General features: G+C 53.4%; 8 protein-coding genes across 8 annotated transcripts; 3 read left to right on the top strand and 5 right to left on the bottom strand.

Moving 5' to 3' along the window:
* Positions 1–81: 81 nt before the first annotated feature.
* On the bottom strand, positions 82–5760 carry EV422DRAFT_490988 (uncharacterized protein; the record flags this gene model as incomplete). Its single annotated transcript, XM_053067499.1, has 7 exons — positions 82–383; positions 451–923; positions 1158–1930; positions 1997–2492; positions 2570–3822; positions 3946–4926; positions 4984–5760. 7 exons carry the CDS (start codon positions 5758–5760, stop codon positions 82–84), a joined length of 5055 nt encoding a protein of 1684 aa, XP_052930242.1.
* Positions 5761–8293: 2533 nt separating this feature from the next.
* On the bottom strand, positions 8294–9486 carry EV422DRAFT_512223 (glyoxalase I). Its single transcript, XM_053069062.1, has 4 exons — positions 9276–9486; positions 9184–9211; positions 8900–9089; positions 8294–8819 (listed from the first exon to the last, which is right to left on the bottom strand). Exons 1-4 carry the CDS (start codon positions 9306–9308, stop codon positions 8585–8587), a joined length of 486 nt encoding a protein of 161 aa, XP_052930241.1. The 5' UTR covers positions 9309–9486; the 3' UTR covers positions 8294–8584.
* A 1096-nt stretch (positions 9487–10582) lies between these two features.
* EV422DRAFT_502711 (Pkinase-domain-containing protein) lies at positions 10583–11808 on the top strand (the record flags this gene model as incomplete). The annotated part of the gene is made up of 4 exons (XM_053068291.1): positions 10583–10668; positions 10748–11321; positions 11387–11535; positions 11607–11808. 4 exons carry the CDS (start codon positions 10583–10585, stop codon positions 11806–11808), a joined length of 1011 nt encoding a protein of 336 aa, XP_052930240.1.
* Positions 11809–11884: 76 nt separating this feature from the next.
* Positions 11885–12760, bottom strand: EV422DRAFT_20714 (uncharacterized protein). The gene is made up of 2 exons (XM_053065346.1): positions 12674–12760; positions 11885–12597 (listed from the first exon to the last, which is right to left on the bottom strand). Exons 1-2 carry the CDS (start codon positions 12735–12737, stop codon positions 12335–12337), a joined length of 327 nt encoding a protein of 108 aa, XP_052930239.1. The 5' UTR covers positions 12738–12760; the 3' UTR covers positions 11885–12334.
* Positions 12761–13139: 379 nt separating this feature from the next.
* On the top strand, positions 13140–16108 carry EV422DRAFT_20735 (uncharacterized protein). The gene is made up of 4 exons (XM_053065349.1): positions 13140–13433; positions 13496–13807; positions 13867–14650; positions 14722–16108. Exons 1-4 carry the CDS (start codon positions 13247–13249, stop codon positions 16046–16048), a joined length of 2610 nt encoding a protein of 869 aa, XP_052930238.1. The 5' UTR covers positions 13140–13246; the 3' UTR covers positions 16049–16108.
* Positions 16109–16342: 234 nt separating this feature from the next.
* Positions 16343–17668, bottom strand: EV422DRAFT_512215 (ribosomal protein L13 domain-containing protein). Its single transcript, XM_053069061.1, has 3 exons — positions 17581–17668; positions 17318–17456; positions 16343–17242 (listed from the first exon to the last, which is right to left on the bottom strand). Exons 1-3 carry the CDS (start codon positions 17596–17598, stop codon positions 16791–16793), a joined length of 609 nt encoding a protein of 202 aa, XP_052930237.1. The 5' UTR covers positions 17599–17668; the 3' UTR covers positions 16343–16790.
* Positions 17669–18260: 592 nt separating this feature from the next.
* On the bottom strand, positions 18261–18925 carry EV422DRAFT_490683 (protein-tyrosine phosphatase-like protein; the record flags this gene model as incomplete). Its single annotated transcript, XM_053067481.1, has 2 exons — positions 18261–18542; positions 18617–18925. 2 exons carry the CDS (start codon positions 18923–18925, stop codon positions 18261–18263), a joined length of 591 nt encoding a protein of 196 aa, XP_052930236.1.
* Positions 18926–22627: 3702 nt separating this feature from the next.
* EV422DRAFT_485002 (uncharacterized protein) lies at positions 22628–23332 on the top strand (the record flags this gene model as incomplete). The annotated part of the gene is made up of 1 exon (XM_053067361.1): positions 22628–23332. A coding segment is annotated over one exon (705 nt), but the record flags the coding sequence as incomplete, so codon positions are not given.
* Positions 23333–23486: the final 154 nt, after the last annotated feature.

Genomic DNA, 23486 nt, shown 5'->3' with positions numbered 1-23486 from the left:
TAAATCAGGCGACGGTCCAGAGACGAAACAGGAAAAAATGTGTGCGGAGAAAACGAAATGTGAAGGGTGGTGAGGCCTTTCTCAAATCACCGGGGCGGCGTTGGGAATCGTTGGCTTTGCACCAGCGATAGCGCCAGTTCCAACTAAAGCCTTGGGAGCCGCGGGTGGTTGTCCACTATAGTTGGTCGGTACGGCGCCTCCACTCCCACCCACAGCATTCAATATTCTTTGGAGAACGTCCTTCATGATAGGTTTGCTCATGGTATCGTCGAATTGCTGACTCAGGTGGTAGGTTTGCTCATAAGCGGTGATGGCCACGATCGGTGTGAGCTGGTTGACATTGTTCGTCGTTTTGATCATTCGTGCTGCCGTCTCTCCATCGACTAGCAAGATGAAAGCACACATCAGAAAATGATTCAATCGATAGTCATTTTTGTAGACTGGTCGTACCTATAGGCATGCGAATGTCCATGAATATAACGTCAAACTTCACTTCCCCGAGCGCGCACCGGATCGCTTCGGCACCATTCCGAACAATAACACATCGGCAGCCCAGCATGCTGAGCATCTTCTCCAAAATACGCAGACTGACAGGATTATCATCCGCGATCAGCACATCGAACATGCGTCCGCCTGCACCGGGCGATCCCTGTCCCGCAGCGGATGTGTTTGGTACAGAAGGATGTTGTCCCGAAACAGATGGGGGTATGATCGAAAGGGGTGATGACAAGGTTCCGCCGGGTATAGTTGAGGCGGCTGGCGCATTGCCAAGCGCAACAGCAGACGCCGGTAGGATCCTCTCTTTCATCAGCTGCTCCTTTGCCGACTGTAGGTATTCATGTGGCTCCGACGGTTTCCCTTCAAGAGGCGCGTTGCTTGTCGTGGCTGACGATGGAATAGGGAGTGGCCCTGGAGCATTGCTCCTGAACTTGCTCGGCAAGGAGTTCCTCCTACCCTGCGGCTCACCATCCTTCACCAAGCGGGCTCTAGCCAATTTGGGCGTGTCCCCGGCGGCAGTAGTCAGTGGCGGACTCGGAGCATTGGGAGGCGAAGAAGCGCCGACAGCCGGAGGCAACGTCCCACTGAAAGAGAGATTCCGCAACCGGCTATGCTTTAAGGCAGGTTTCGTAAGCGCTGGGGATGCTGATGGTGATAACGGGGCTGAAGACGTGGAAGGTGGTAGCGGCGTCGGTGAGGGAGACGTTGGTGAGTTCAAAAAAGTGCCAGTGAGCGACGGTATGCTCGTTACTCCAGCCGGAAGCGACCGGTGTCGTGAGCGACTAATGTCGCTCGCAGATCCTATCGATTCACTTCGGATCTTGCGGACAAGGTCATTGTTTGCTTTCTCAAGCAACTGCAGATTCTTGTACACAAACTCTCCAAAATCCGCAGAGTTTTCTTCCCGAGATTCCGAGTCGATTGACCGACAGCTAGAGGCGTTCATGGATGTGTCTGCAATTGGGTGGATATCCGAGCACTCGGTCGGCGGTTTGAGTGCGGATGAAGAGAACGATTTGCTGCCTTCATCAACTGGCGTCTCGGATCTAGCAGTCTTCACAAGTTCCTCGGACTCTTTCACTTCCGCTATGCTGATATCCTTCGCACCCCTGTCGTCGAAGTAGTCCGTGTCCTCGGCGCCTTTCAGCTTCGGTACAAAGGCTGCTTCTTCGCCTGCCAGTGTCTCCCAATTAAGCTCTTTGAAGAATGGATGTCGTTTCACTTCTTTGGCTCCCCTTGTCCCCAGTCGAGTCTCGATGTCTTGACACATCAAAGACTCCATAAGGTCCCGGGCCTCTGCCGACATATCCACTTCTTCGTCACACCAGTCAATGCGATGCGTCAAAATGTTCTCGAACACTTGAGTAGGAGTTGGTGCATGAAATGGAGGTACGCCAACGATAAATTCGTACAGAATGACACCCAAAGCCCACTGAATTTGAAGCTTGGCGTCAGTACCGCCGGTTCCCAAATCGAAATATTTGAACGGTAAACTTACCCAGTCCACACTCGTACCCTGACCCAAACCGAGGATACTCTCGGGCGCTAGGTAATCAGGGGTGCCCGCAAACGCTTTGTTGCCTGCAATGCCGTTGCCACTGATCGCGGCCGCAGCCATGGCAGCTTGATGCTCTCCCATCCCACCTTCAGTGTATCCTCGTTCACTGGTCATGCTGTTGTTGCTGGCCACGGACGAACGACGGCTGTGGCGACCGAGGTGGTAGGCAGAGCCATATGACTGTTCATTCAGCTTCAAAGGTGACGATGGTGAAAAAGTGGGTGTGGTCGGAGTACCGGGCCCATAGGAGTACATTGACAAGGCGCTCATATTGGGGCTGCCTGGGATTCCAGAGAAACCTGTCGGGGCCGCCGAGGATGTATTTAAGAACGAGTCCCTTGCTCTACGCCCAAGAAACCCGACCCGGGAGAGCCCGAAGTCCGTGAGCTTTATATGGCCATCCTGATCAATCAACATGTTGTCTGGCTTCAAATCTCTACGGGATGCGGAAGTGTCAGCAATCGCTACTAGAACTACTACAGCAACTACACTGATGACGACATGAAACAATACCTGTGAACAATGCCTCGGCCGTGCAAGAACTCCAAACCCAGAACAACCTCCGCCACATACTGACTCGCCCATTTTTCGTCCAGGGTGCCAACCGCTTTGATCAAAGCGGCACAATCGCCACCATTGAGATACTCCATCACCAGGTACAGATTCTCTCGACTTTGAAAGGAGAAATATAGCTTGACCACAAATGGGCTGTCAAGCTGCGTGAGAATCATGCGCTCGGCCTTGATGTTCATCACTTGATTCTTGGCAACCATATCTGCTTTCTTGAGAACCTTGATCGCAAAGTAGTCGCCGGTCAGCCGCTTTTTGGCTAGATATACCGAGCCGAATGCGCCTTTCGAGATAGGCTTGATGATGTCGAAGTCTTTGATGCTCGGCACAGATCGTTGCACTGGCGTTGTCGCATACATGCCAGAGCCTCCACCGCTAGACCCCAACGAGGTTATGCTTCCCGGAGTTCCCGGGAAACCTCCCGGTGTTCCAGGAAGTGGGGCTGAACTGGCTATTGCCGCGCCTGATCCTCCAGACGTGAAGTAACTCCCGCTAGATTGACGCTTGTCATCGGTTGTCTCATTACGCAAGGTCGTGGGGATGAGTTCGACTTCGAGGGTTTTGCTTCGAGTCACCACCATCCGCGGGGGCCTTGGGCTTCCGCTGCTGTCCGCCTGATTCGCATCCGACAAGTCTGCTTCCATCACCGGCCTTACTTTGATGTTCTTCCGCCTCTTGAGCTTCCGTCTGTCTCGAGATCGATCTCGTGCGTTCGGATTGCGAGACTCTTTGCGAGGTGGAGATGGCGGTTTAGCAAGGTTGTTGGCTGCCGGAAGTGCTGACTTTCCAGTGCCCTCCGGGGCATCGGCAAGATTCGTGTCGCTACCACCGATATCGTCGCTTGTAGAGCGGCTTATCTCCCCGTCAACTTCCGGATTTGTCGGCAGGGCCAGGTTATCTTGAGCGATCGTACCCGTCTGTATACCGATGTGAAGTTTGACAGCTTCCTCTCTGTCTGCTAGCTCGCGGTATCGGGCAATGTCTGTCTTCAATTGCTCAACGCCTTCGCATTTTGTCTTGACCAAAGTTTTGATGTCCGTAGCCAGATGGTATACCCCAAGCCCAAGTCCTACCAAGCTCGTGTCAAACACCGGTGGTTGGTCTGTGTCAGGCGGCAAGTAGTCCAACGCTCGGGTGACCGAGATATTCGACGTAGAATCTAGCTCCGGCGGATAGAACTCGGTCTCGTTTGGTGGCTCCCAGAATTTGAGCTTTTCCAGCACCGCAGAGTCCCGCCGTGGTCGTTGGTTGGATAACTGAGTAACCCGCAAGGCACCTCCTTCCGCTTCGAGATCCTCCGCATTGACCGACAGATCGACGTCGTGTTCACCCTCGTCCACACCCGATAAGTCAGGAATATTCACTCGCAAGCAATCCTCAATGACATCCAGAAGCAACGACATGATACTGATCAGGTTCTTGATGTACTCCTCAACACCCTTGACGTTGGGTAACCGTAACTCCGGAATCGATGGGTTTCCCGATAATTGTTCCGATGGCTCGTCACCTTTTTCCTTCAGTTCGGCCTCCAAATCCCGAATCCTTTCGCTACACTGTTCCCTGGCGTCTCGAAGTTCATCATTTAACAGCACAATATCCATTTCTATGCGATGCACTTGGGAACAGCTCTCGGAATGTTCTTCAAATAGAATAGCAGGAATGGACCGCTCACAGATGTTGCACAGGACGAGATCCATGGAAGGAAGATTCAAACCGGGTTCCTCGATCTGCGGCGTCGGTGGTTCAACAGTGAAAGGGGCGGTGGGCACGGAGGGTGATTCGATGAGGGCAGACAAGGCAGAGCCGCTTCGTTCCGTGTCATCCATATCGTCGCTGACCGCTACATCGTCCCATTCCTCTCCTAGGAGGGCAATTGGTCTCGTCACCCAAATCGTGCTACGTTTTGCTCCAGTCACCCGATCGAAATTCACCATCCCTTTCCCTTCCATCTCAAGCCAGCGACCATCCTTTCGCCGAGCGCGGTACGTGATTTCGACAGTGGTTTTCTCGTCTTCCTCTAGCATCGCGGTGGCCTCCTTAAAGATATGCTCATCGGGGGATCCAGGGGGGAGGATTGAGAGCAGTTGCGAGCCCTCCGTGACTTTATCATCGACATACGGCCGCATCTCTTCAACATCGTATCCGAACACCATCTTGACCACTGGAGACACGTAGAGTATCTTCCCATCGAACCCGATCTCCATCATGACATTGACGCTCTGCGACTCGCCAGCAGCTTCACGCAATTCGTTGAGTGTCCAGTCTTCTTGCGCCTTCACAAGTTGCGGCGCGGACGGTTGCTGTTGTAATGGAGGTGCAACTGGCTGCGCATACCGTCGTCCTCGTCCGCGTGGCACTGACATGCGATTGGTCGAATCGCTGGCATCGGCGCTGTCATTCAGAGACTGGTAACCTTCCTCGTCATCTCCACTGGTATCGACCCCGAATGCCGAAGACAACGAGTCGCGTCGAAGCATTGGCGGTCGCAATGGTCTTGTCCGAGAGGTGGAGCGCGGATGACTTGGTGGCGGACCTTGCGCTTGAGACTGAGGATGAACCGATCCCGCTGCAACGTACGTCCACATTCTGGTGTCCTCCTCCAGAGTCTCTACTATCCTGGCAACATCCGCGAACGCCATCAGCAATCTGACAACATATTCGCCGCATCCCCAATCGCGATTTTTGCTCCATAACGCTTGAAGCGCCATCAATCGCGATATGGTCTCCCGGCAAGCACCAGGCGTCATCAGGTGCGTCAGGTCCATCTCAAGAATTTGTTGCGCGATAGCAATGAGTTCGTTGATTGCTTTGATCAGTAAAGACTCTTTCGCATCCTCATCGGCCGCAATGGAAAGATCTGACGCCCAGGACACCAAGCCATCTAGCTTAGGAGTCGATTTGCTCTTGGATCTTTCCACCTGGCTCTCCGACGAGATGGTTAGATCCGCCTCCGACTGAACGAGGTTCTGCTCCGAAAGGTGGGCTCTATGCCTTTCATAGCTGGAGACATCCTCGTATGGGTTCAGCTGTAGCGGTGGCGGAGTTCCGTCATGGTATTCCAGATGTCGCTCAACATAGGTATGTAGCTCCGTCACAATCCGCTGCACATGGGCGTTGCACGTCGTCTTTGCCATTCGCAGAGAGTTCTTCATCTCGCTAAAGCCTTTGAGATATTCCGACAAATCGCTATCACTGAGAGACCGCATCATGCTAACGCCGGTGGATGGGCGACGTGCTTGATTTTGCGGGGACGTGTTGTCGGCTACTGGCGTGTACTGGATGCCTGGTGAAGATGCCTCACTGAGTCTCCTCGGGTTTGCGATGGCAGTTTTGATAGACAGAACACCACCCTGGCGAGTTGAGCGTTTCCTGCCCATCATCGTCGCCAGGAATGGAGATTCCGACCGTGAGCGCTTTGAGTGGGTAGTGGACCCCGATGCCACAGATGCAGCATCATCGTCAAACGTGTCATCGTCGTCCAGAGAGAACATCGGACTCGGAGATCTCAAATCGCCCAGCTGCGCTTGAGGAACAGGAGATAGAAGAAGCGAGGTCCCAGAGTTTCTTCTTGTGAGAAGCAACCCACGGAGGGAGTCTTTGATCGGCTTGTCCTGGACATTCTGGCCGTCGTGCCATGTCGGCCAGATGCCCACCGGTTCGGCACTGCTCCACCTATAGTTCTTGACTTGCCGAGACTTATCTAAGATGTTATGATACACCAATTTGTCTTCTGCAGTATAGAACGAGGATGCAGGAGGAGTGTAGTCGTCCCGCTCACATGAAGCGCCTCGTCTCGATGGTACATATGTTTCCCCAAACACGGAATGCGCCGACCTTGGCGAAACCCCCAACATGGACGTGGGTGGCATTGAGGCAGAGAGAGGGCTTGACGTCGCGGGATCGGATATGAAGGAGGGATTCGGGGAAGGTTGGTTGGTCGCATTAGACCAGGTTTTGGGTACAGCTCGGGCAGGAAAGGCCTTGATTGAGGTCGGCAGCTCTACCGCCTTCTTGTTGCTAGAGGTTCGGAAATTCGAACTTTCACCACCGGATGTCGTAGCGGCTGGAGCACTCCATAACGGAATATCCGGGAGCGATGTAGTGCATGTAAGCAGCTGTTTGGGGACTTGTGTTGTCGGATCGTCCCAGTTGCCTTCGAAGTCATCATCTGCATCTCTCATCGACCCACGGTCAGGTCGAGATTCTGAGCACTGATTGTCCTCTCCCCAGCTCTCCGTCCGCAAGTGATGGACATGGGACCCATGTACGCTTGAGATCTCAGAGTTGGAAGGATTACCCGAAGGTAAAGGCATCATGGGCAGACTGCCGCCAATGCTCGCGTGCCCAAGTAAGGATCCTCTTCTCAAGCGTGGTGGAACACGTACCGGCGAAGCTCCAGTACTGCTGTTCGAACTTATTCCTTCTGAGTTCACTCCATGACTTCCAAAGCTGCCATTATCACTTAGATCCGAGTGCAGAGAAGCTCTACTCGGTCTCCTCATTGGATTGCCCGACGCAGGTTTGCTATCACTATGTGATGACTGACTATCCATAGACGGCCTCGGCTCCTCTTGCCAATCTGCATGTTGCCGGATCTGTTGTGACTGAGCGGTCTGTGGTTGATGGGAAAGGGCCTCGGTACTAGGGCGGAACTCCTGCGAATTCGCCAAGCTTCGAGTATCGTTGAAATCGCTACTACTGCCAGAATGACTCCTCTGCGGAGTTACATCGTTATCAGAGAATGTTCTGGTAAGTTTGCGCAAGCTGGCAGTGATGTTTGAAAGCGTTCGCCGCTTGGCTTTCGATGCAGGAGGCGGAACTTCGGGTTGCGGTGGTGGCAGGACTAGTGGCAGCGGTTGGATGGGACTATTGGCCGTACTGTAGATCGATGCGGGAGACTCTGATAAGACGGTTGGGGGTGACCCTGCTGGTGCCGACGTCGGCGGGGTTGCTGAGTACCCCGCAAGCGGGTTCAGAGGCGACAGCCGTCTTTCCGCCTTTGCCGCCCTAGCGGCTCTTTCCGAGAGGTTGAACCGCGGAAGACTGCCAGAAGGGTCCATGACGAATCGAACTAGTAGAGGGACTTCGGCAGGTGGAGGCTATTGACGTTCGGGAGCCACGCTACGCGGGAGCGAATCGAAGGTGGAGGGAACAACCGATCCCACCCAAGAGTCGTTTACGACACACGGTACTATCAACTTTTCCCCAAACGCAGGCACTTAAGTATGGAACGCGGTGCTTCACGCAGCCGGTCCGCCAACGAGCAGGTATAGCGAATAGCTTTTCTACTAGACTTGAGACCGAAACGTCCCGAAACAGGAAGAAGATGCGTGGGAATATCGCGCGTTTTGCATGAGAGCTCCTTGGTAGGAAGCGTACGACGATGCAATAGAAGTGTGTCTGGGAGAGTGATGGGACGCCAAAACGCAAGGATATGAAGGCAGAGAGGGAGAGTCCGTCTCTTCTGTTCGCCCGCAAGCACTTGCTCGGGTGTGTGGTGGGATCGAGCCGATGCTGCCTTTGAGAAGTCAGGACTCAGGACGAGGGGGATCCCTCGCAAATTGACATGACTGCGACCGCGCGGACTGAGCGCAATCAATTGGTGACCAAGAAAGCCACGCTTGGCAGCCATGCTGAGGCTCACGCGTCGCAGCCGTCCTTCCAGAATCCAGAATCCAGATCGACATCTGATGAGTATAGCAGACAACAACATATGCCATGAGACATGCACCAAATCTACAAATTGCAACGGAGAAGCAGTTCAGCAGGAAGATGGACTATGCTTATGGCCTTGATTCGTTGAACTCGGAAAACGCAAGCTAGACTGCAGCACTATTTTTAAGAAGAGGACACCATGTACGCATGCCACGACCATCCCCTCCCGGCGGATCACAGCTTCGCTACCCTACGCTGGTTTCGACAGCTATCTTATGCTGAACCGTGGTTGAGACACGATTTTCAGTACCCGCGAGGAAGTAGTTCAATCCAATAGCCATCGGGATCCGTGACAAAGGCGATGTTCTTCTGTCGGCCATCTGAAGGCTTCTTGATGAATTTAACGCCGTGTTGCTCGAACCGCTCGCAAGCGGCTTCCAGATCATCCACCAATACGCCAATGTGTCCGTATCCTCGGGGCTCCGAGTTACCAGTGTGGTAGCCCTTGAATGTATCGTCCGACTCGGTTCCCCAGTTGCTGCGGAGGATGTTGCAGTGAGCATCTCGCCAATGACCAATCAGTTGCCAGAATGTCGGATTGGAAATCACCGCACTTACTGTGTCAACTCGAGAACTCCAGGTCTGCTGAAAGCGTACTTCTTCCTTTCCTCCTCGCTGGAGTCCAGGATAGACTGCGGAACATTGTATCCGAGAAAATACAAAGTGAACTTTGCTTCTGAGAAATCCAGCTTGGTGATAAGCTTCATGCCGAGAGTCTCAGTGTAAAAATCAAGGGAAGCTTTGGGATCTAGAATTGCGCAATGCGCGTTATCAGACAACGTCGCAGCCCGCCGAACGGACAAAAGCTGGCGTATCAGCCAGCCTTATGCTTCGATTCGAACCTTTCACCCTGTACATCGTGTGGTTGAACTAAGGATGACAAAATATTAGGATACGGCGTGGTGATCTCTTGTCAAAGCGTTACTCTACTTGCCTCATAGCTCGCAACATCTGTCTTGGCAGCCATTGTAGCGCGGGTCGGTACTGCTAACTCTAAACTTGCGGGAGTGGTTTGCCTTGCTCAAGGCTGCAATCTCTTCTTGGACTGATATTTAAGATACCGCGTGGACTGACTGAGGTGGACCAGTCGAGAGACGCTGAGAAATGGAAAAAGGTTCGGAAGCTTGGTGCAGTGACGGCCACGCGTCAGAGAACGCGCCGAAAACGGCCGCCCCCGCCGAGGCCGCCCAACTTCCGACGCTCATTATCTGCGCAGTTCACTCGCCCCCATTGTCTCGTCCACTATACTGTACATACATATACAGTATTATCTTTTGACGAGGTCGGCATGGTCTCCTAGGTGAAGGGCGCCGAGGCGCATGCCAGCGAACATCGGTCTCAACGCTATCGGAGATGTCGGAATCTTGGTTGGAGATGTCGGAACCTTGGTTGGGGAGTGCTTCCTCGCAATACGCGGGATGTCACAACCCACATCAGTTCGTTTACGAAAGCGGCTGGCCATGTAGCATGTGCACCAGTGGTTTCACCTCAAGGATATCTTTTCATATCCAATGCATCAAACTCGTTCATGGCCCACGCAGCGTACTCCGCTTCCTGTAGCGTACGGCCTGTAATGGACACACTGGTGCTCGGTCTTTCAAAGTGGCGAGGATATTCGTAAAGTGGCTTTCCTTCAAAGCGACCACTCGTTTCCCACATGCCATCCACTCATCCAGAAATGCGTGCCTGCCTGCAGCTGTCTGTGCCCTAAAAAGTGTGAGGCGTGAAAAGCAGTGAGCCTCAAGCGTCGAACTTGATGGGTTCCTCGACGCATTTAACCAATCACGTGACGGATTCCGCTTTGCAAATCCTGGGCACCGCTTGGTGCAGACGACAGTTCCAGCGGCAGCAGACTCCCTCCCAGAACCATTCTCACCGCATGTACCACCCGCCATTATCTCTCTAGACCCGCCTATCTGACCCGGTGGGGCAGAACTCATCCGCAGAGCAGGACTCTTGTTTGTAAGCGGCTCAAAGTCGCACCTCAACCGACTGGTCCAAAACCCGTGACGGATCTTTTCAGCAAACCGAACAAACTCAAATTCCAGTGTGGAGGGCGACATCATAACCTCTTTGCATGCCTTATCTGTTCCAAGTCGACTTTGACTGGAGACGAAAACAATTGCTCGGACGATTGATAACAGGAAGACGACCTTCACGGAATTGTCTTGGGGAAGTGTTTCCGATCCACAGTTCGCCCATCGGAGATCGAATCTGTTGTCTAGCGGAAATCATATCAGCATGAGCGTCGCAAGAGTCTACGCAACCGCTTGCGCGGACCGGCCAAAGGAGTATTGGGACTATGATAACTTGGCAATTCATTGGAAGTAAGGAAACCTGCTCCGTATTGCATATAGACTTGGGAATAAACTTTTGACCTCAAAATCCTTCAACAATAATTAATAGTGCACAGGACAACTACGAGATTGTGAAGAAAGTGGGGCGGGGAAAATACTCGGAAGTATTCGAGGGGGTGAACATAGTAAACGACCAGAAATGCTGCATCAAAGTCCTAAAACCCGTAAAGAAGAAGAAGATCAAGCGGGAAATCAAGATTCTGCAGACGTTGGCGGGCGGGCCGAATGTAGTTGGGCTCTTGGATGTGGTCAGGGATCCTCAGTCGAAAACACCCGCATTGATCTTCGAGCACGTCAACAACACGGATTTCAAAACGCTCTACCCGAAGCTGACCGACCTCGAAGTGCGCTACTACGTCTTTGAGCTGCTGAAGGCGCTGGATTTCTGCCACTCGTGTGGTATCATGCACCGTGATGTCAAGCCTCACAACGTCATGATTGACCACGAGAAGAAGCAGCTGCGGTTGATCGACTGGGGGTTGGCCGAGTTCTACCACCCGGGGACAGAGTACAACGTCAGGGTCGCGTCGAGGTACTTCAAGGGCCCTGAGCTGTTGGTGGACTTCCAGGAGTACGACTACTCGCTGGACATGTGGAGTTTGGGATGCATGTTTGCGAGCATGGTATGTTCTGTATCCCTGGCGTTAGCTTTGAATGTAGAATGAAGAAGCTAACTTATCCTATGCAGATCTTCCGGAAGGAACCTTTCTTCCACGGTCACGACAACTACGATCAGCTGGTGAAGATCGCAAAGGTCATTGGAACGGACGAGCTCTTCGCTTATCTGGAGAAGTACCACATACAACTGGATGCACGCTTCGAGACGATATTGGGAAGGTGGGTAGACTCGATCAGAGACGGTTGAAGGGACTTTCGATCTGATGGCTAAATCTCATTATCCCTTCCAGATACGCCCGAAAACCATGGCGGAGGTTCGTAACGCCAGACAACGAGCGCTACATTTCCAACGAAGCCCTCGACTTCCTTGACAAGCTGTTGCGGTACGATCACCAAGAGCGCCTGACGCCGCAAGAAGCCATGATGCACCCTTACTTTGACCCAGTGCGGCCGGCAAACTTCAGGCCTGGGCAGCACGCACAAGGCAACTGAGGAATCGCGGCAGTGTTGTGTCTCCTCGAAATAGCGAGAAGACCTCGTTCGAACCCTGGTTCCTCGCCTTTCACTGCTCCCGTGTACCCCGCATGTACAGGAAGGCAAGGGCGGTCCCTTCGCCGACGCAATGTAATATCTCCTGTCTGCACTAGAGCAGGTCATTTCAATCAGCCCCTCCCCCATCCCCCCATACCTTGCCATACAAAACACCTGGACGCCACACCCTTCCTTCCCCGTCTCCATTAGGTAGTTCTCTCCTCTTTACCATGCTATGTATATCCATACCGATCGTTGCGGTCGATGTGTAATTATCTCTGTTTTATCTCGCACGTTGGTGGTGATGGTGACCTGGCTGATTCAAACTCGGCAGCAAAAGTGCGAATACACAGGCCTTGCGATCAATGCAGCGATCATAATTCGTGTTTGGATAAATACAGTATCTACGTACTGGGCGACATTCTTTGCGCCAAAAACGGCTCCATCACAATGCTTGTCGATTTGCACCCAGCCATGCATCCCACCCTCATGTCAATTTCAGACCAGCGTTGTCCATCAGCAGCTCAACCAACGGCTGCCAATCCGTGTCATTTCCATTATTGATGCTTTTGAAGAATGCTCCAGCAGCGGCTTCCAGCTGCCCCGTATTCAGAAAGCTAAAAGCAAGGAGATGTTGCGCTTCTCGTTTCGTCCTGTCGTTGCGGAGGGCTGGCGTGACGCATTCGATGACGGAGTGGTAGTCACGGGTTTTGTAGTAGCCTCGTGCGGCGTAGAGCCAGCCTAGTGCATCTGAACTCAATGGGAGCAAGGAAGCTGTGTGAGACTGCGAAATCGGATGAAGGCAAGCACGATTGCGGGCGCTCACCTTTCGGACAGAAACCTATGCTCTGCGTCATTATTTCACGGACAGATTTGCGTTGGTCGGCCATTTTGTAAGGATGTAGACCTGGATGTAGACTGACACTGATCAGGCTGCGCTGAACGAATATAACACCACGATCCCAGAGCCTCGTCGAGTATCGAAGTGTGCGATATGCATGCATGTTCAGGACGCGTCAGTGTGCTTACGAGAGACAGGGTCCAGGGGAAGATGGCCGTCGAAAGTGGCGCTGCATGGCCGCTCCGTCCGCCGCGGAGGGCTTGGAAGTTGGCCATTGCACACTTCCGGCTCCGGGAACTCTGTGAACAACGGCACACTTCTGCTGCTCCTCGATCTAAACACATCCCCCTCCTGCTCAGACGGCAAGGGTCTGGGGCTGGTGCATTGCAGGCGTGCGTCTTCTATTCTTATAGCTTCCCTCATACGTATAAGGCGTATATCTCGTGCACTTCGCGCGGTGCTTGGCGTACTTAGAGGCCGTAGTTTCGCAGATTTTGAAGGTTTCAAAGTTTTGTCTGTAAGAAGCAAAATAGCGACAGTGTCCTGTTTCCTCGACAGATGTATGCAGTGCCAACCATGGCCAAGGGATGGCTCTTCTCCTTCTCTGGACTGTTGACTTTGGCTGCTGCCCAGAGCAGTGATCTTCCGTGGCGAGCCCATCACTCGAGCTTCGCGACGGACAAAGGAGTCGTGTTTGTGGGCGGCAGAACCGATCAGAACGTTCCGCTTTCTCTTGGTGCACAAGGTGAGTGTGCTGGTCAACGTTGCCAATTGGATTGCCCACTCAATTCTACTACGTGTTCACAGATGAGTCCAAGTCGAGGTTCAGAGGAGACACGAGAACATGGCTTCTGTCAGCTCAGGACATGAATATATCACAGCTCTCCGCTCACTACACTCCTAGCATCGGGCAACATTGTGTCACCACCGAGGACAAAAAGCGGGCGTTCTGTACGGGAGGATTTAGGGATGACGGGAACAACCATGCTCCGACCACGAACGGGATATGGGTTTACGATACGACGACTGATGTGGCGACGACTGTGGACAATGCGGATAGACTGTTTAGTCGGGCTTTCCATACGTCTGTTGTACTAAACAAGTCACTGTACTTGATCGGTAAGACATTTGATATTGACCTCATTCATTCATCGTCTGCTAATTACTACGTATCTCAGGTGGTATCGATTGCTTGCAATGCACGAATCCATGGCTTTTCTCCGCCGCTCAGACAGTCGTCTACGACGTAGGTACAAAAGCTGCGTCCACTTTACCCCTGAAGGGAAAATTGGCGCCACTTCAGATGCTGGGAGCATGTGCCGTTGCCCTGCCCGACAACACAGCGTTATTAATCGGAGGGGATGAGATGGTGCCGCTTGTGGCACCTATTGCGCATCAACTATGGCGGTTCGATCCCAGGGATCCCAGCAAAACCTTCGCACCGGTCAGGGGCGTAACTGGGACCGGCCCGCTTGGGAGATGGGGAATGTCGTGTGCATTGGGAGGGGATGGAACGACAGTCTGGGTACATGGGGGATGCGATGGTGTCACTGGCCTACCTCCTTCCGATCCTGCTATCTACACCCTTGATACAACGACATGGAAGTGGTCGGTGGTAGAGCAGTCAAAGAAAGAGGGGCCCGGCCCACGGTGTTTTGCGGCATCGGCCTTTGTCAACGATGTCTTTATGGTGCATGGCGGATACTCTACGTCGGGCCTTCTCGGCCTTAAGAGTCCTCTCGGACCACCAAATCGATCCCGCTCGAAGGATCCGGCGTCAGAGCCGACGGCGAGTGTGCCTTCGAGGATCCCGACGGCCACAGCCGTGCCAAACAGCCCCCAGCCCAGCTCACCTGCAGTGTCAAAAGGGGAACCGGTCCCGTCCGGGTCTGCACTGCCCCCATCGGGGCATCGGGATCCTCCCGTACCGGATATAACAAACTGGCCACTGGCACGTCCCAAGTGAGTATGACTTCTGCAGTATGTGTTCAGTGCTGTGGAAGGACCTGACATGATTTTGTTCTTGATTGTAGCTATCTGCATGGCGTCAAAAACGGAAGGGTGTCGACCGGTTTCGCTGCGAAATGGGACGATCTTACGGCGAAATGGGATGATTTCTCGGACAATCACCGGCGTCTTGCGCGACGACAAGCACAAGTGTCAACGAGCGACACGAAGATGTTCTTCTTCGACACGCGGAAATCAGCGTGGACAGCTCCCACCAGCCTGCTAGCCACCAACGCTCAGACGTCCACCGCGCAACCATCAACCGCGCAACCTCCAACCGCTCAACCGCCAACCACACAATCGCAAGCCGGGCAGCCTCAAACGAGTGGAACCCCCAACACCGTCGTAACGGTCGCAGAGTCGGAAGCAACGACCATGAACTCCAGCAAAACCGTAGCGATCATACTCGGAGTTATTGCTTCCATGGTCCTGGCAGGGGCGGCGTTCTTCGGAATGGTGGTCTATGTGTGGAAAGAGGAGGATTTCAAAGGGATATACCGCGGGCTAGCCAAAAAAGCGCGAAGGGCCGGCAAGGCAAAAGCCTTCCGTTTCAAGACGAAGCGCAGTGGCAAAAACGGGGGCGGTGTTGCAACGACAATGAACATCAGTTCGCCAGACTACGACAGTTCCTCCACGCTCGTCAACCCAGAGCGAAATGTCGTCATCCCCTTGCTTGCACCACTCAATTTCGACCACGGACCTGGGTTTTGGAATGAAGCCAGTTTCCCGATGAATGAGAACCGCCCGGAGGATCTTTCTGACTTGACCCGCGAAGTCGGGGACATCGGCGGGCTACGGATTGACCGGGATCCTGAAGGAGGCTCGGCCGTACCGCAGAGAAGCGAATCAAAGCGATCGCCAACAGGCCTCAGACCACCGCAGGACACAGCAATCAGCAATGCGATCACCGGAATGATCGACTCAACGGTTGGCAGAAACCAGGGGCAGGCGTCAAGTAGCTACTCTGGGTACACCTTCGAGCAGCCACTCACCTACCAGGTCGTGTACCCCCACTGGCCGCGCATGCCAGATGAGATTGAGCTCCTCCCGAACGACCCGGTAGCGGTAAAGAAGATCTACCGTGATGGGTGGTGTCGTGGCAAGAATCTTCGAACAGGCCAATCGGGCATGTTCCCATTGCTTGCCATTGATGATGCAGAGGAGGAAGACACTGAGGATGTGGCGGGGTGGTGGGATGACAGTGGGGTGCTTTCGCAAGGGCGGCCTCCTCATGATGAATCGCACTCATCCGAGAAGGAGAAAGCGAGCGAGCATGTTATCCATGTCCAGTCGATCGAGCCACTTGTGAGTACACACCAATTGCGGATTAGTCCAAGTGATCATTTAGGCTGATAATGGTCGCGTCTCCGCAGAATGCAACTTCAACATAACCCCCGCAAAGCCCTCCACTGTTGATCGCCAACCCTTGAACGCCGTCGCCAAGAACCATCCTTTTTCATCTTGTTGTCCCCTCACGTCCTCCAAACAGGGGTTTTTGTTGCAGCCCATCCATCTGTGTAAATAGTCGATGCATTCTTGGCATTCTCTAATATCATTGCGAATGACCTCGAGAGTCGAAAGAAGAAGAGTTCTGCATAATTTCCTTTCGAAGAATAGGCTGCCAAAGAGTAGACATCTGGACCACCGATCAAAGTTTCTTCTAGCATTCGTCGGCGTCGTATGCTTCACGATAGCTCCACTGCAGATTCCATACTTACACGCACATAACATGGCAGATGAGTATCGTCCGTCTCATGCGGAAAGCTACACTAAAACTTCCCGGATACTCGGCGGTACAGTGCCTGCAGCTTTCTCGCCCCACCCGTGCCCATGAGGGGTATCGTCCATCTCGCGATGCACCCATCCCAATCCCACCAGCGGAGCATGATCTGCCCGGTTCTCAATCCCTCCAGCAAACGTGAACAATGCTCAAAGTCCAATTGAAAAGTCAGCGGCATCTGTCGAGAAAAAGCCATAATATTTGAAACTGAGCGCGTATACTCTAATCTGAATATGCACTAGCTCTCCCCCAGGGACGCTTCACGTTTCCGATCGAAGCCCTTTCCGGAACGCCGTACTCCCATTCACCGTGGTTTTAGTGACCGTAGGTGGCGAGAGTCTTGTGGACGGTCTCGAGCTCCTTCTCGACCTTCTTGGCAGCCTGTCCCTTGATGCGGAGCAGAGCCCTCTTCTTCTCGTAGTAAGCGTGACTCTTGGTCTTACGCTTCTCCTCCAACCTCTCAACAACGTCCTGGTACTTCCAGCCAAACTCGGTCGAAATGCGCTTCAAGACGGTGAACTTGCGGCCGGGGGAGAGACGGAGCACACGAAGAGCGGCAGGCACGACGAGACGCTTCTTCTTGTCGAAAGGAGGAGGGACACCCTCAAAGACCTTCAGGCGCTCCAGGGCGGCGGCACCGCGGGGCGTCTTGTGAGGGATCATTCCACGAACGGTACGCCAGAAGATACGGGAGGGGGCGCGGAAATGGAAAACACCGCGGCTGGGGTTGACGACACAGCGCTTGCGCAAGAAAGCCATGTACTTCACTGTAAATTCAGGGAGAACATTCCATAAGCAAAGCCCTTCAATTCCTCCTCCTCCTCCAATAGAACCCCACGTACACTTGTTACGGAAGAAGGGTCCGGTAATGTTGATTTCCTCAGCACGGACGACGACAATCTTCTGGCCGTTCAGGAGCTGCTTGGCAACAATAGAGGCCAAACGTCCGAGCAAGTGGCCCTTGCCATCGATAACGACTTCCTGTAAAGCCCGACCGAAAATTAGCAAATGCCCCAGGCAAACGACAAGCAGCTCTCAACTTCGATTCCGCTATCGAGAATTCTGTCTGATTCCTGTGGGCGAACGGCAAGCACTCTCCGCCTACCTTTTGGAAAGTGGACATTGTGGTGTACCGGGGACTGGTGGTCGTGGGGGTGATCAACGTATGTCGACAATGCCCGTGTGGTGTCCACCTCGCTGTCGTCTGTCGCTGGCCGACTTTGTTCAATTTGGATTTTGACCAAGTCACGTGACATTCACTGCATCGCCCCGAGTCGCCGCACAACTTCGTTTTCGAAGACCGCCGGCCTCCACACCGAGTAAAAGTTACAGGAGAGAAGCAACAGTAGTATATTGTAACATCTGGAAATCAGTTCAAAATTGGGACGAAAGATAACGCACTATGGATGTGTCAAAAATGCCTTTGAGACGCAAAGGTTAAATAGTAACGATGGTATCCAAAATCCCACAAATTTTCGATATTTGGAACACTTCCTTGGGTGTGCCCGACCAGCTTCCCGCTATGACGACTATGGCCAGCGACCGTCCATTCTGATCATTCGAGACGTCCGTTGTTGAGCTGCGATGATGGTGATATCCGCCATCCTCCTCAGCGCAACCTTAGCTGCTGACGTGCTATCATATCCTATGCGATGTGCATCATATTTGACCAGATAGCCCGCTGGTACGCCACCGGTTACTCCTCCAGATGCTCGTCGTAGGGTCGCCGTGCTGGCCAGATGCCCTCCGAACTCGGACGGGCTCCTCAGACATCGACGATCAACGTCATGCCATTAATTCCCCGTGCGAATGGGATCGTGGTTCCGCGTTATGCGCTTTCGAGTGGTCCGTAGTGGGCGCAGCCGCCGCCGTGTTCTCCCCATGCACCTCCTTCTCGATTCGGAGCAATGCAAGCATGAAGCCCAGATTGGGGCTGACTCCCGGTCGCGCCTGCTTGACTTTTTCATATGCGTCTCTTAACCGCATGCGTTCGTGCACTACTAGGTATGCGATGGCGGTGGTGGCCGATCGAGAGCGACCGGCTTTGCAGTGTACGAAGATGACATTCTCCGTGTCCGCCCGATGTGCTTCATCTGTAAAAAATAGACAAAGGGATAAAGTTAGACTACTACTACAAGGACACAGATGGGACACGGTTGTCGCTTACCTATCCAGTCTAGGGCCTCCTTTATCGTTCCCTCAATGTCATGTTCGGCGTGATCTTCCGCAAGACACCACTTGACTTCGAATTCGCCGCTTGCTTCGATCACTTTGTTCTCAACCTCCACAGCCATATTCAACACATGTGTTACACCGAGCGACTTTAACTGGGCAATGCCATCCTGGGCTTGCGGGATCGCATCTGACCCGAGTAGCAAGTGGGGAAGGATGACAGACACCGGTTCGCTTGGCGTGGGCAAAGTCGATGGGCCGGGAGACAGCTGCGACATGTTGTGATCTGACGAATGGGTCGACGATAGAGCGCTGCCCGCACTACTACTAGTGCGGCGGCCGGAAGTCAGCGACCGGCGCGGCTCCGACATTGAGCGTCTCCGAGACAGCTCGCTACGCTGCACCATATGCGTGTTTATTCGCGCTGTCAGAGGGGTTTGCGGTTCGAAATGTACCTCCGGGAACCGTGACCCGCCATCTTGATTGTCGTTTAGTGGATGGGCACTCATCGGAGGCGCCCCATGATCAACACCCGGGCCAGCGTGCTGTGCACCGGCCTTGCTGTTTGAATTGAAACTGTTGCTGACGGCTGCTGTCGGCGTGCTGATCGTTTGAAGGTTCATACCTCGCGACGCTGCCGATGAAACGCCTCTGGAGCGACCTTGCGGCTGCAGCTTTGTAGTGTTGATGCTAAAAGCCGACTTCTTCCGCTGTTGAGGTGGTTCTCCACCATGTTGTAACTGCTGATGACGAGGTAATAAAGCAGCAGACGGTCGCAATCCGGGTATCGAGGTGGATGGGGTATGCGGCTCTCCATTGAATTGAGGCGCTGTTGATACTGAAGGAGACGAGATTGTATCGTCCCTGAAATTACTCGTCCTTATGGAAATGGTGGAAGGGGATGGGGCGTGGAAAGGGCTCGAGGTCTGGGTTCCTCGCCCTGGCCGTCGCGCTTCAGAGAGCGCGGGAGATTCGTCGGCAGGATGTCCTTTGATTGAAGGCGATAAATGTGAATCGGTTCCTTCCACGACGGCGGCTGCACTCGGGATGTAGTGCAATGCACGAAATCCCCCTCGTAGATATACTATGGTAGTCTGCTTCGGTAACGATTGCGTGGCCGTTGGAGGGGTTACCGCAGGCGATCCTTTCCGCACCCCTGTGGCTAACCCATCCTCCGCCAGTCCCTTTGCAAGGATACTGATCAATGCCCAAGCCTCGGTATTGGGATTGTCCTCTGGCATCTCGTCATCATAAATGATCAGTACGCGGTCAGAAGCTGTCGGAGGCCCTTTGCGCTCGGTACTGCCATGTACGGACGCTTGGGTTGGCGTATTGTCATCTTCCCCCAAAGCGCCATTCGTCTTCCATTCCTCGTATAACTGCTTCGAATCGGGGCCTGTGAGGAAATTGGTGATTTGAAAGCTCGAAACTGTACCACGTCGTAGTCTTTTCAGTACTAGCATCGGCAAGTTGACATTTACAGATCCCCGAACATGGCACTTTCCAAAATCCGCCACGTATCTGAGATCGACAGCCAACACTCGCGCATCTTTGCCGAACGGGTTTGTTTCCGCGTGGTTTGCCGTCTGTTTTCCATCGAGCGCGCTAATGAACTGCTCAGGTGTTATTCCAGTGACGCCAAAATTCGCGAGCTCTGTGGCCGGGCTAGACGCGAAGGTGAAGCCGGGAGATTCCGGTCGACTCCCTTGGTCCGATTGGGGAGTCGAAGTGGTGACGCTGGTTACTGACGACGCTTCACTTTCGTGATCCCCTCGAATACCTATTCCCAGCTTCAGTTGGGCTAATGTGCTTCGCAATGCCGAGACGCCCCGAGCCAATCCGGAAGGGGCCTCCTCTTCCGCTGGTGTCCACCGGTCCGCTGGCTGCAATCTTGGTTGGTCTTTATCATCGCTCTCCGCCCAATCCTCCTTATCTGTGCGCACAGCGACTCCCATTGATGTGTCAGACATGTCCACCGGCCGAGTCGATTGAAGGCGAGTTGGTGTGATATTCGGCTGGGCAAGTAAGGTCGAGCTTGCAAAGAAGCGTTCCGACGACGCCGACCTTTTTTGAGATGATTGACGGTCCGAAAATTCTTCCAGCGAGGAGGACAGACCCCGTTTGCTGAGTTTCGAAGATGCCGAACGTCCTTGATCGAGTGACTGAGCGGAACGGGCGTTGGAAATCGAAATTCCCGCAGAATCGTGAGAAAAGCGGACGGGATTGGGAGTCTCTCGCATAGTCGACCTACACGTTTCCGTGAGAAGCCCGCCGCGAGAGAGCTGTACCTTCTACCGTACTCCGTGGAGAACTGCGAAATACGGATGTGCTTGGCTCTCCGCCAAATGTTGCTCAACCGACTACTCGCTCCCGACTCCACCGCTAACACGAAGAGTGTTTGTAACTTCGGATATCCGACAGAGGGCCTGCCTACGTTCCCGGCTAGCTGCCGTGGCCCTCGAGCAATAACTTCCCGCTAATGTATTGCAACAAGTAGAGAGACACTTTGAATTCCTACAGAACCTGGTGTTTGCAAATTGCGTCGTGGGTTGTGTAATGGGACACGAGCGAAGCAACGTTCAGAGAGGTCGAGAGCTCAAGGTGATGAGTGTGTGCTGGCAGAGCTTCGACTGCCCTCGGGTGTTTGTAAGCCGTGCGGCCTGTTCGCCAAGCTTTGCAGAATTTCAAGATTACCGTTCTGCGGTGCGTCCAGACCTTTTTAAACCTCCTTTGGCGTCCCATATAGAACACACACGGCAGGCGGCAAGTTGAGGACACCATATTTATGCTTATTCGTACCTACGTACAGTACACACATACGTTATACGTTGCTTCACCGTATGCTCATAAGGCCTGGGGCATATACCAACTCAGGACGACTCCAGCCTGAGGACGGGAAGGATCTTCCCCCCCCTTCCCCGTTCAAGCCTTCCATCACAATTAATTCCCCGCGCAACAAAGCCTTTGAGATGAGGCTCCGATGGAAACCATGACATAGACCTCACCGTCACCCGTGCACAGGGAACAGTAATAGAATCCCACTCATCCCATGGACGTTTGCGAAGCCGCCAAAATCCGATGGCGCCGTCCGTGATCAGACGAAGCTTTGGGACAGGAGAGGCCGAACTTGTTGCCTCCGACATTCAACACGGTAAGAAACGGCAGGCCGCGCCTCACACTTTTAGAGTGCTGTGTTTTATCCTATAGAAGGTTACCGTCGGCCCGGCTCCCGGCGGTCAAACGGCCATTTTGACGATCGGCCGTCCTGAGTCAAGTCATTAGTCATCGTGACTGCGCTTTCGATCTCCTCACGAAGTTCCTTGTGCCCTTTTTTGGGAAAGCACAGCGGAGGTGGCGTCAACAAACACATCCGTTTCAAAAGACGGATAAACCAGCACGAAAACGTCCTCGACATCCGACCCAGGCATCGTCGGAAGTCATCCCCGAAACAGAGCATATCGGATGTCAGGAGTGAGACCGTGACGTCAAAGGGTCGACGCCATTTGGTAAGAACCTTGAACGGCCGATAATGACCGCTTCCCATCCTGCGAGCTGATTTTCTTTCTTTCTGCATTCACCCAGTGAAGGAAGGATCTTGGAATCGTATAAGCTTGGTGGTTGTTCGACAGAAACCGCAGGAAAAGCAGCAATACTTTCCGGAACTCCTATTACAACTCTTCGGCTTCTACTCTCTCATAGACTCCAACATGGTCGCGTCATCCATAAGTGCGTCTCCGTCTAGCACAGCTACCAAGTCGGATTTCGCGAGGGGACACCGGGCAGTCTCCGGGTCTAGCAGTACCACTCGCAGAATCTCGCCAACCGTCAGCACAAAGAAGCTCCAGCCTTCGTCTTCGTCAAAGTCTTTCAAACCTCTGTCGGTGTACCCGAACGCGGCGCTGCACGAAAAGCTGAGCTCACGAGCGGTAGGAACCTCAAAGTCGCCTGCCCCCGCACGAACAACGAAAGACCGCTTTCCTCTACCCAACGAGCTCATCCTACTCGTGCTCGACAACCTTTCCGACTCGGCTCTCTCCGTTGTGCGCACAGTTTCTCGTCGCTGGGCAAATCTCGCCAATGTTATCTTGGTCGCTCGCTTCGAAGCAAAGATTGAGCCTCTTGCCATCGCCGCCATCGATGCCAAACGAACCCTCATCGAGAGCGAGGTTGGACAGCGACATGGGTTGGCACACTACAAGGACTTCTTGCGAAGGATCCCACCTAGCGATCTGAGCGAAGCTATCTGGTTCGCCAGCCCTCCCGAAGAGGTCCGAACGATCTGCGAATGTCTGCTCCGTCTAAAGGGCATTTCGAATGACAGCAGCTCAGGATCCAGGAAATCGAGCTCTACACAGAGCGCAGGGCCGCAACCCATGCCATGGAAAGTCATCAAGAAGCATATGTCACAATATGATTTCAAGCGATGGTTCCTGGATCTCCAAGTGAATGTGGACTTCATTCCTCATCGAAACATCAAATTCGTCGAAGAGATCATCATGATGGCGCCAGACACCATCAACTACGATCACGTTCGCTCCGTATCGCTGGCTGGATATCGCTTGTTGATCTTGGTAGCCGCTTGTCTGCAATACGGTTGCATCTCGGAAGACCTCCGCACCAAGAAGAACCGAGTGCTCAAAATCGAAAAGACCTTGGTCAACGTTCAAAAGTTCATCGACGCCATCTGCTCTCACTCCACCGCGCGTCCAGCCATCGCAAGAGCTGCTCTAGCTTAAGATTTCCGGCGTAATTTACATAGTTCTGCTTCTGTGTTGAGATCTGGCCTATTGCATATATTTCATCCTCATTTACCATCTCCCCCATATATATGTCTTTGTG

This window comes from Fimicolochytrium jonesii, assembly GCF_025526975.1.
Source record: "Fimicolochytrium jonesii strain JEL569 chromosome Unknown EV422scaffold_1, whole genome shotgun sequence".
NCBI classification, from domain to species: domain Eukaryota; kingdom Fungi; phylum Chytridiomycota; class Chytridiomycetes; order Spizellomycetales; family Powellomycetaceae; genus Fimicolochytrium; species Fimicolochytrium jonesii.
The sequence above is the reverse complement of the archived record's forward strand: the minus strand, read 5'-3'. Positions and strand labels throughout refer to the sequence as shown.

Coding starts and splice junctions, on each gene's coding strand:
- EV422DRAFT_20714 (XM_053065346.1), bottom strand. CDS start 12,737: ATGGCCGACCAACGCAAATCTGTCCGTGAAATAATGACGCAGAGCATA. Junction 12,598..12,673: donor CATAGGTTTCTGTCCGAAAG/GTGAGCGCCCGC, acceptor CATTGAGTTCAG/ATGCACTAGGCTGGCTCTAC.
- EV422DRAFT_20735 (XM_053065349.1), top strand. CDS start 13,247: ATGTATGCAGTGCCAACCATGGCCAAGGGATGGCTCTTCTCCTTCTCT. Junction 13,808..13,866: donor CAAGTCACTGTACTTGATCG/GTAAGACATTTG, acceptor TACGTATCTCAG/GTGGTATCGATTGCTTGCAA. Junction 14,651..14,721: donor TGGCCACTGGCACGTCCCAA/GTGAGTATGACT, acceptor TCTTGATTGTAG/CTATCTGCATGGCGTCAAAA.
- EV422DRAFT_512223 (XM_053069062.1), bottom strand. CDS start 9,308: ATGGCTGCCAAGACAGATGTTGCGAGCTATGAG. Junction 9,212..9,275: donor CAGATGTTGCGAGCTATGAG/GCAAGTAGAGTA, acceptor TGTCATCCTTAG/TTCAACCACACGATGTACAG. Junction 8,820..8,899: donor GGAGTTCTCGAGTTGACACA/GTAAGTGCGGTG, acceptor CATCCTCCGCAG/CAACTGGGGAACCGAGTCGG.
- EV422DRAFT_512215 (XM_053069061.1), bottom strand. Junction 17,243..17,317: donor ACCCTTCTTCCGTAACAAGT/GTACGTGGGGTT, acceptor CTGAATTTACAG/TGAAGTACATGGCTTTCTTG.